General features: G+C 39.7%; 1 protein-coding gene and 1 pseudogene across 6 annotated transcripts in view; both read left to right on the forward strand.

The window, feature by feature from the left end:
- TTC23L (tetratricopeptide repeat domain 23 like) overlaps positions 1 to 10,894 on the forward strand; it is a 59,320-nt gene that overhangs the window by 32,484 nt on the left and 15,942 nt on the right. For 5 of the 6 annotated variants that reach the window (XR_005796822.1, XM_040495076.1, XM_040495064.1 and 2 more), the window contains 2 exons: positions 6,146 to 6,273; positions 6,616 to 6,765. Coding sequence is in view for 5 of the 6 variants with exons in the window: in XM_040495076.1 (XP_040351010.1) it covers positions 6,146 to 6,273; positions 6,616 to 6,765 (278 nt within the window). In the remaining variant the exon portion in view is untranslated. Of the gene's footprint in view, positions 1 to 6,145; positions 6,274 to 6,615; positions 6,776 to 10,894 lie in introns of all 6 variants that reach the window. The other variant, XM_040495093.1, reaches the window with a different exon arrangement.
- Positions 3,902 to 4,290, forward strand: LOC121043440 (60S ribosomal protein L35a-like; annotated as a pseudogene).

Here is a 10,894-nt window from a genome sequence, read left to right on the forward strand (position 1 = left end):
CAAGAAAAGGCCAGAGAAGCTCTCCCAACATCCCTTGCCAACTGGGAAACTATTTACATGTGTAGGGGAGATATGACAAATAACAACCAAAGAAGACTTGAAATGTGGCAGAGCTTTGAATGCACACCCTGATCTACATACAGATCAATCAACAGAGGATAGAAGTCATACATCGTAAAGGTTTTTGAGCACAACCTCTTTTCAAGTCAGTCACTTGGGTCAGCACTAAGCTATGCAGACACAGGGGTAACCCCAGGAATCCAGACCAAATTTTTAAAGGATAATCATTAGGGGCACCTGGGTGGCTCAGTCAATTGAGCATCTGACTTCGGCTCAGGTCATGATCTCACAGTTCGTGAGTTCGAGCCCCGCATCAGGCTCGATGCTGTTAGCCTGTCAGCGCAGAGCCTGCTTCAGATCTTCTGTCCCCCACTCTTTCTCTCCCGCTGGCATGCTCTCATAAAATAAATAAAACATTTACAAAAAAAAAATAAGCATTAAACACAAAGATTTTAGATTTCTAAGTCTGGCATATAGGGGCTTGGAGGTGGTCACTCCATCCTGACAACAAGTAAAAAGCTGAACAAACTGGAAAATCAACAGCTCTTCTTAGATCTGTCAGGGAAGTGAGGTCACAGGGCAAACTGATGCCCCTGAAATTGGAGAGAAAAAATAAATACAAAGAATCACAATTTGCCTGAGCAGATACCTGTCTCTACAGGAACAGGTACTGGGTAGGAATACCTGAACTATAACTGATAAATTTCTGGAAGCTCAGTGTGGATAAGACTGAGAGTTAAAAATTCCAAGTACCCAGTGACAGGGGCGGAGGGGTGGGGGTGGGAGGGGTGGTCTCCACACTCTTGTGAGATTTACCTCCAGGAGCTTGACCAGGTTCTCAAAGTGAATATTGGAGAAAAATGCCCCCTTGCTGCCAGGAGAGAGGGGAGGGGGAAATAGCCAGTTAAAATATTCCAGAGCTGGGGCCCCTGGATGGCTCAGTTGGTGAAATCAGTGGCTGACTTTGGCTCAGATCATTCTCATGATCTCACAGTTCAGTTTGTGGGTTTGAGCCCCTCATCTGGCTCTGTGCTGACAGTGCAGAGCCTGCTTGGGATTCTCCCTCTTTCCCTCTCTCTCTGCCTCTCCCCCGCTCACACTTTCTTTCTCAAAATAAATAAACTTAAAAGAAAAAATCCTTTAAAAAATATGCCAGAGCTTTCTACTAAACAAGGCCTGTCCTCAAGAGAAATTATTTTACCAGAGCCTAAACTATTGTTGTTGTTGTTGTTGTTGTTGTTGCTGTTTCAGAACCTAACCAACCCAAAGGGAAGGAAATACCCAACTTTAGCCCACTCTCGCTATCCCTTCCCCCCTAAGGGAGAAAGGGGCTGAGAAGCACTTGCGAAGTTCACAGTCCAGGGGCACAGGCTCACTAAAAGACCGAGACCTAACCTAGGATGATAGAATGCCTTCCCCTCAAAGCCCACATCTTCCCACCATGTAGCTAGTGGCCTATTTAGAGCATTTTCTTTTACCCAGTACATCATGTCCACCTATCAAGAAAACTTCAAGGCTTAGTAAAAAGCAAAAACAAAAAACAAAACAAAATAAAAACAAACACAGTTTCAAGAAACACAGCAAGCATCAGAACCAGACTGAGATATAGTAGGGATATTCGAATGATCAGGCTGGGAATCTAAAACCATTATGTGATGTCCAAAGGCAGGAGGTAGACTTCCTAGCTCAGGAGGAGCGAGAGAGAATTCACCCTTCCTCTACCTTTATTATTATTGTTTTTATCCTGTGAATCCTGGCTATTGGAGAAACAGCACCATATATTGGACGCTGATTCAGAGTATACACAGCCTTTGGGAGAACTCAAGTCTTGCAAAGTATTGCCCCCTAGCTGGCACTGTAACTGTCTTCAAAAGACTATACCACCATTCTATCAAGCTGGCTGCTTCAGTGTGGTGGGGAACATGGTAAGACCAGTGAATTTCTTGAGCATGGGTCCATTACAGCTCTTCTTTTGCTGTGAAGTGAGTTCCTTGATCCAAAGCAATGTTGTGTGGAATACCATGATGATGGATGAGGCATTCTAAGTTTATGGATGGTAGTTTTGGTAAAATCATTGCATGCAGGGAAGGCAAATTTATATCCAGAGTAGAAATATATTCCAGTTAAGGACAAAATGCTGCCCTTTCCATGAAGAAAATGGTTCGGGGTAATCAACTTGCTACCAGGAAGCTGGCTAATCACCGTACATAATGGTGCCGTATTAGAGGCTCAGTGCTGCTGTCGCTGAAGATTGGGCACTCAGCCATGGCTTTGGCAAGTAAACGTCCTTATTCTTGGGCTCATTCCTGGTTAATCAAGGTTTTCCAGAGAAATATAACCAACAGGAGTGAGGGGACCCCTGGTATAATATGTCTCAGAATCCAAAGGCCCAAGAACCAGGAGTTCCAATGTTTGAGGGCAGAAGATGGATTTCCAGCCCAAGAAAAGAGTGAGAGAAAATTCATCCTTTCTTTGCATTTTGTGTGTGTGTGTGTGTGTGTGTGTGTGTGCGCGCGCGCGCGTGTGTGTATGTGAACTTGGTGAGGACAGATCTTCTTTGCTCAGTATACTGATTCAGTTGTATATCTCTTCCAGAAACACCTTCACAGAGACACCCAGAAATTGTTTCATCAGTTATCGGGACATCCCTTAGCCCAGTCTAGTTGACACTGAAAATTAACCATCCCAAATGCCATATGTGGGCAAGTTATATGAAAATCTCTGTACCTTCCACTCAGTTTTTCTGAGAATGTAAAGCTGCCTTAAAGAATAAAGTCTATTTTAAAGAAATCAAACACCTAAGCAAAGACATTAGCATTCAGACACCATAGAGGAGACAGATTCTGCCATTTGAGTCTAGGCAATTCACTAAAACAAAACAAGCAGGGGCACTTGGGTGACTCAGTCGGTTAAGTATCTTGACTCTTGATCTCAGCTTAGGTCTTGATCTTAGGGTTGTGAGTTCAAGCCCCACATTGGGCTCCATGCTGGGTGTGGAGCCTACTTAAAAAAAAGAAAAAGAATAAAACAAAATAAAAACCCACAAAACTATATCAGTCTGTTGTTGCTACTATATAATATCTAAAATGTACAGTTTTGGGGTGCCTGGGTGGCTCAGTCGAACATCCAACTTTGGCTCAGGTCATGACCTACCTCGTGGTTTGTAAATTTGAGTCCCGTGTCAGGCTCTGTGCTGTCAGCTCAGAGCCTGGAGTCTGCTTCAGATTCTGTGTCTCCCTCTTTCTTCTCCCTTGACTCAATCTCTCTCTCTCTCTCAAAAATAAACATTAAAAAATTTTAAATAAATAAAATAAAATGTGCAGTTTTGGGGGTGACTCAACTCAGTCAGTTGCGTGTCCAACCTTGGCTCAGGTCATGATCTGGCACTTCATGGGTTTGAGCCCCATGTTGGGCTCTGTGCTGACAGCTTGGAGCGTGGAGCCTCCTTCAGATTCTATGTCTCCCTCCCTCTCTGCTCCTGCCCCATTCACACTCTGTCTCTCTCTCTCTCAAAAATAAATTAATAAAAACATAAAAAAGTAAAATGTACAGTTTTCAACAAAAGAAACATACAAAGAAACAACCCATAGCTTATACTCAGAAAAAGAGCCGTCAATAGAAATTGACTCTAAGTGGGTTAGATATTGGGTTTAGAAGACTTCAAAGCAGCTATCATAAATATGTTCAAAGAATTAAAGGAAACTGTTAAAACAATTAAAATACAATGAAAATTACCTAGCAAATAGGAACTATTAATAGAGAAATATAAACTATTTAAGAGTTCGCTTTTCTCCTGCCATCTTGGAACCTATGGAGGCCTGCTGGAAACAGGACTCCTAAAATGACAAATATGTCTGGAAGGCTGTGGTCCAAAGCCATTTTTGCTGGCTATAAGTGGAGTTTCTGGAACCAGAGGGAGCATACAGCTCTTCCTAAAATTGAAGGTGTTTCTGCTTGAGATGAAACTGAATTCTATCTAGGCAAGAGATGTGCTTATGTGTACAGAGCAAAGAACAACACAGTGACCCCTCGTGGCAAACTGAACAAAACCAGAGTGATCTGGGGGAAAAGTAACTTGTTTTCATGGAAACAGTGGCATGGTCCAAGCCAAATTCTGAATCAACGTTCCTGCTAAAGCCATTGGCCACAGAATCTGTGTGATGCTGTACCCCTCAAGGATTTAAACTAACTTAAAAGTAAATTAATAAAGGTGTAGATTTGTTCTCTTGTAAAAAATAAATAAGTAAGAAAAAAAACAACCAAATGGAAATTCTAGAGTATATTACACTGTATGTTACAGTGTATATTCTACTGTATATTACAGTAATTGAATGAAAGAGTCATTAAATGGTCTCCACATCAGATTTGAGATGGTGGAGAACAGAATAAGATAACTCAAAGATATATCACTAGAAATTGTCCAATCCAAACAGCAGACAAAAAAGGCATTAAAGAAAAACGAACAAAGCATAAGAGATCTGTGGAACAACAGCTGGTGTACCAACATATATGTACTAGGAGCACCAGAAGAGGAGGAGACAGAATGAGGAGCAAAGTATCTAAAGACATAATGGCCCCAAACTTCCCACGCATGATGAAAATGTATCTACAGATCCAAAATTCCCAATGCCAAGTAAGATAAACACAAAGAGAACCACAACTAGACCTACAGTCAGATTTCTGAATGACAAAAAGAAAATCTTGAAAGCAACAGCGGAAAAATAGCTCCATACAGGGAAACAATATGATTGATGACTGCTTTTTCATCAGAATAAGGGAGGCTAGAAGGTAGTGGAAAAACATATTCAAAGTGTTGCAATACAATTCAGCTAAGAATTGTATATCCAGGAAAACCTCCCTTTGAAAATGAAGGTGAGATAGGCATTCCCTGATAAACAGGATTGTTGGTAGCAGTCTTGACCTAAAATAAATACTAAAGGAAACCCTTAGGCTGAAAGAAAATGACAGCATACAGTAACACAAATCCACAGAAAAGAATGAAGAGAATTGGAACTGATATGTGGATAGGTATAACAGACTATACACACAAATGCAAATAGTCATCACCTTGGGAATGAGTAAACAAAATGTAGTGTATATCCACACAATGGAAAAGTACTCGGCAGAAGGAGGAACGAAGTACTAATTCGTGCAGGAACATAGATGAACCTCAAAGACAGCATGATGCATGAAAGAATCACAAAAGACTACATGTGTTGTATGAATACACTTATATGAAATTTCTAGAAGAGGCAAAAACAAAGATAGAATGAAGATCAGTGACTGTCTGAGACGGGATGAGAGCAGGCATTGACTGCAACCAGCCATGAAGAAAATATTTTGGGGGTGATGGATATGTTCTAAAACTGGATTTCAATCATGATTATATAATTATAAGTTTACTAAAAGTTCATCAGACTGGGTAATTACAGTGGTTGAAGGTGTGGTATGCCAATTATACCTTAATACAGTGGTAAAAAATGTTAATGGTGCCTGCTTCTGAGTAGTGTGTGTGGAGATAATTTTCATTTTTTCTTTTTTTTGCTTCTATTACATTTTCTAGACTGATTCCATGAACATCTATTATGTTTGGAATAAAAGACAACATTAAAAGTAAATTTTTAAGCGATAACAACTACATTTAAAGTACTTTTGAAACAAAAACTCTCTAACACACATAGGCACACACACACATACACACACACACACACACACACACACACACACACACCCCTAACAGGAATCCCAGTAAATAATACTCTCTATCAGAGTTTAATTTAGTTAAATATATAGTCTTTCATTACAGTTGGGAGTTTAATATGGTGACCATTTTGGGTCTTGGGATAAGGCTGTTCAGACGTAGCTTTCTTTTCCTACAGAAAAATCCATGCATTTAATCAAGAGAATAAAATTACATCAGTTGATGCCATCAAATTATATCTCAGACTTTCTGAGGGTCCTTATGAGACCTGGAATGAGAACAGGCATGGACTTGAAGTATGAAAAGCTGGTATTAGATACTTGGAAAGGCTAGCAGCTTGCCTTAATTAGTGTTTCCCTTTTTTTTTTTTTTTTTTTTTTGCAGATGCTGTGGAGATATATTTTATAAAAAGTATCAGTGCATATCAAGCAACATTGGGCCCAACGGATTATGAAACACTGACAACCATTGAAGAATTTTGCAAATGGCTTGTCCAAAATGGAGAAAAACAGGTAAATATGAACAGGCAAATCAACTAGAGGCAGTGTGATCTTGGACAAGATCCTTAGCTTTTACTAGTGTCCATTCCTTCATCTATAATATGAGTATAATAATAGTTCCTCTCTCATAGAGTAGCCATGAAGATTAAATAATTATTTATGAGTTAACTGTTATTATTAAATATAAGCATGAAATCTCAACTCTTCATAGAAACACATTACTTAGGTGACATATCACAACTGACAGATCCTGGTAAGGCATACAATGCCACCTCCATAGAGTTTATGGAATAGAACTGGCATATTACTTCAGAATTGCCAGGATTATTTAAAAACTTTTTTTTAATTCCCTAGGAAGCTTACAGACTGCTAAAGGCCTCACTGAAGTCTCAGGTCATCAGCTATGGTGATTGTAGTGAAAAAGTGGCTGAAACTTTTTACAACATGGGCAGGATCTGCTTTGCCAAAGGAGACCTCAGAAAGGCGATTCAGCTGCTAAGGAAGGTGCATGCTGGTTGGTTTGTGCATTTTCTCCTGGGCCTGTAAGCACAATGTGAGGAGTGAGGTGTGTGTGTGTGTGTGTGTGTGTGTGTGTGTATGCATGCATATGTTCCCTTCCTATCCCCTCCCCTCCTCTCTGTTTCCCTTCACTTCCTGTCTTTCTTTCCTGCCTCCTTTCTTCTTCCTTCTCTATTTCTTTTTTTTTAAGTGAAGTAAAAATTCACTTTCTAAGATGTGCTGAGGGAGATACAGAAACTTACTGTGTCTGTGCTTGCACCAGAGTCCTAAAAAAATAACACCCCACGGGCACCTGGATGGCTCAATCGATTGGGCGTCTGACTTCAGCGAGGTCATGGTCTCATGGTTCATGAGTTGGAGCCCCACTTCACGCTCTGTGCTGACAGCCCAGAGCTTGGTGCTTGCTTTGGATTCTGTGTCTCCTCTCTCTGCCCTTCCCCAGCTCATGCTGTGTCCCTTTCTGCCTCTCAAAAATAAATAAAAAACATTAAAATTTTTTTAAAATAAAAGAGTAACACGCCAGTGTTGGAATCTAGGTACAGCCGTGGCAGCACCCAAGGTTGGGCAGAGTCAGGAACACCTTATATAAGCCATTCTTACCCAAATACTGATTCCCCTTCCAGGGGGCTCAGACAACACTGGAAGTTCATGTCTTGTAGTAGGATCCGGCAAGAGGTGTGACCAAACAGTTGTTCATTCAGCTAGTCAGTCTACTGACAGACCAAGGCTAAAGACTTGGTAAGAGTGGTCAGGATGTCTCTACATAAAATCTAAGTTTGTTCAATGTTGGAGAAAAAGTTGGTAAAGATCACCCAATACTCATGTAAGCAGAGGGAGGAGTCAAAAGCCATCCATACATATACATTGGCAAACATCAGGTCTGGAGAGATTTTTATCTCATTTCAGGTTAACTAAACATAATCAGAAAATGAGTATGACAATAGTAAATAACAGGAAAAAGGGGTCTTATTTTGAAGATTCTGAGAAAAAGAAAGCCTTCTGAAAATAAGTTACAGTGACCAGAATAGTATCTTCAAGGAAAGCATGAATTTATGGATAGGAGCAGAAAAACCTATAAGGAGAGAAAACTTAAAAATGAAACAGTGAAAGGGTGACAACTTGAGGCCAAAAGATGAGATGAGATTAAAATGTTAGGAGTGAAATAAGAAGGGACAAATATAACATTCATTTCTACATGGAAAATGGTAAAGACTGTCTTAACATGTCATAGTGATGGGGAGCAACATATTTCAAGTCTAAAATTGCAGCATTCAATAAAAATCAAAACAAAAATGAAACAAACTAACAAAAAATGATTCCTGAGCCCCACCTCACACTCTTAAGTCACAAGTTCTAAGAGGTTGGTCTAGAATCTGTATTTTTAATATTTCTAGAGCTGCAATATCCTGCCAGTTGAAAGAATCAGAGATTTATAGGACAGACTTGAAAAGCTGTCCTAGAATGCTGACAAAGGGAGAGAGGCGGTATAATGAGAAAGTAGTTGATATAGAGGGCAAAGTAGAGATTCACCTAAAGAATTGTATATATTTCTGAAAAAAGAACTATAATACTTGGAATAGAAACAGTAATCAAAGAAATCATTGAAGACAACTTTTCTGAAGTGAAAAAAAAAAAACCAAAACAAACAGCACACCTGATATAAGGGCTTACCATGTTCTACACAAAATGGAAGAAGGAGAGCCTGATCTAGATTTTACCTGACAGTGGCTGTTTGATGGCACAGCTACATCATCCATTTGGAAAGGGACTCAACTTGGAGATTTAGGATACTGTAAGGTAGGCGGGGCTGCATCTTTGTCATGAGCTTTTATCCTTAGGGCTTTAGTCCCTACTTCAATGTCCCAAGCCAGAAAGGAGGAGAGGGATAGAAGGGCATGCTGGCAGCTAGGCTGGTGCTTCGAGGCTTGAACACCTTCCTCATGCTGAGTGTCCACCATCAATGGGATGCTGGTGATGAAGCTTCTGACTTAGACTATGTTAATAGATGCTGTTCTGGGGATTGGAAACTGCTCCTGGAGCTAAAAAGAAGGTAAGAAACCTCAGCAAAAGTTGATGCTGAGAGGAGACCCCTTTGGCAGACAGAATAGAGCACAGAGGGGGCCATACATACAGAATCCTGGTGACACTTTTGGCTAATGTTTTTTCTTGGGCAGTTCAGTTTTCATGTAAAAGGAATCAAAGTTAAATGCAGTAGGGTGGGGTGGGAAGGTAAAGAAAAGACAAACATTAAACATTACAATCTGGTGATAGAATACTTTTTATTCACATACAGTAAGCGGCACACGTTTTACAGTGTACAATTTGATCAGCTTGGACATCTCTATTGACCTGTGGAACCATTATTACAATCAAGATCATGAGTGTATCAGTCACCCCCAAAAGTTTCCCCATTCCCCTTTGTAAATAATCAGCTTCACCCCTCTCCCACTCCCACCCCCAGGCAAAAACTGATTTGCTTTGTCACCATAGATACATTAGCATTTTCTAAAATTTATATAAGTAAAATCCCATAGTTACACAGTCTTGAATCATTCAGCATAATTATTTTGAGAATTGTCCATATTATTGTGTGTATCCATGGTTTACTCTTATTGCTGAGTATTACATTGTATGGATGCCATGATATTTTTATCCATTCATCTGATGATGAACATTTGGCTGTTTACAGTTGGGTTTGTTATAGATAAAACTGCCCTGAATGTTCGTGCACAAGACTCTGTATGGATATGTACTTTTTTCTCTTGGGTGAATACTTAGGAGTGAAATGGTTAAGTAATATGATAGGTGCATACTTATCTTTATAAGAAACTGTCAAAATTTTGGGAAATGGTTACATTATATTACATATTCCCACCGGAAGGGTATGAGAATTCAGTTCCTCCACATTCTTGCCAGTAGTTGGTGTGGTCAGTGTTTTTAATAGGTATATAATGGTATCTCATTGTGTGTTTTTTTTTAATTTTTTTATTTTTAAAAAATTAATGTTTATTTTTGAGAGAGAGAGAGAGACACACACACACAGAGTGTGAGCAGGAGAAGGGCAGAGAGAGAGGAAGACACAGAATCCGAAGCAGACTCCAGGCTCTGAGCTGTCAGCATAGAGCCTGACGTGGGGCTCAAACTCACCAAGAGTTTGATCTCAGCGAGAGTGAGATCATGTCCTGAGCCAAAGTCCGATGCCCAACCAACTGAGCCACCCAGGTGCCTCTCATTGTGGTTTTAATTTGTGTTTGTCTTGAGCATCTTTCCGTGTACTTAATTTCTCATCTGTCTATCTTCTTGGGTGAAGTGACAATCCAAATCTTTTGCTTACTTTTCGTTAGTTGTTTGCTTTCTTATGATTAACTTAATTTTACAAGTTCTTTATATATTCTAACCACACTGTATATGATGCCTGTAGACTTGTATATGACTCCTTTAATATTGTAAAGTTGCCTCTGGTGGGAATGCAAACTGGTGCAGCCATTCTGGAAAACGGTATGGAGATCCATCAAAAAATTAAAAATAGAACTACCCTACAACCCAGCAATTGCACTACTAGGTATTTATCCAACGGATACAGGTATGCTGTTTCAAAGGGCACATGCACCCCAATGTTTATAACAGCACTATTGACAATAGCCAAAGTATGGAAAGAGCCCAAATGTCCATTGATGGATGAATGAATAAAGAAAATACACACACATACATACATACATACATACATACATACATACATACAATGGAGTATTAGTTGTCAATCAAAAAGAATGAAATCTTGCCATTTGCAACTATGTGGATGGAACTAGAGGGTATTATACTAAGTGAAATTAGTCAGAGAAACACAAATATTATATGACCTCACTCATATGAGGACTTTAAGATACCAAACAGATGAACATAAGGGAAGGGAAGCAAAAATAATATACAAACAGGGAGGGGAATGAAACATAAGAGACTCTTAAATATGGAGAACAAACTGAGGGTTACAGGAGGGATTGTGGGAGGGGGATGGGCTAAATGGGTAAGGGGCACTAAGGAATCTACTCCTGAAATCATTGTTGCACTATATGCTAACTTGGATGTAAATTTAAAAAAAAAAAAAAAAAAAAAA

The sequence above is a fragment of the Herpailurus yagouaroundi genome, unplaced genomic scaffold (genome assembly GCF_014898765.1).
Source record: "Herpailurus yagouaroundi ecotype Mexico unplaced genomic scaffold, PumYag 29, whole genome shotgun sequence".
Taxonomy (NCBI): domain Eukaryota; kingdom Metazoa; phylum Chordata; class Mammalia; order Carnivora; family Felidae; genus Herpailurus; species Herpailurus yagouaroundi.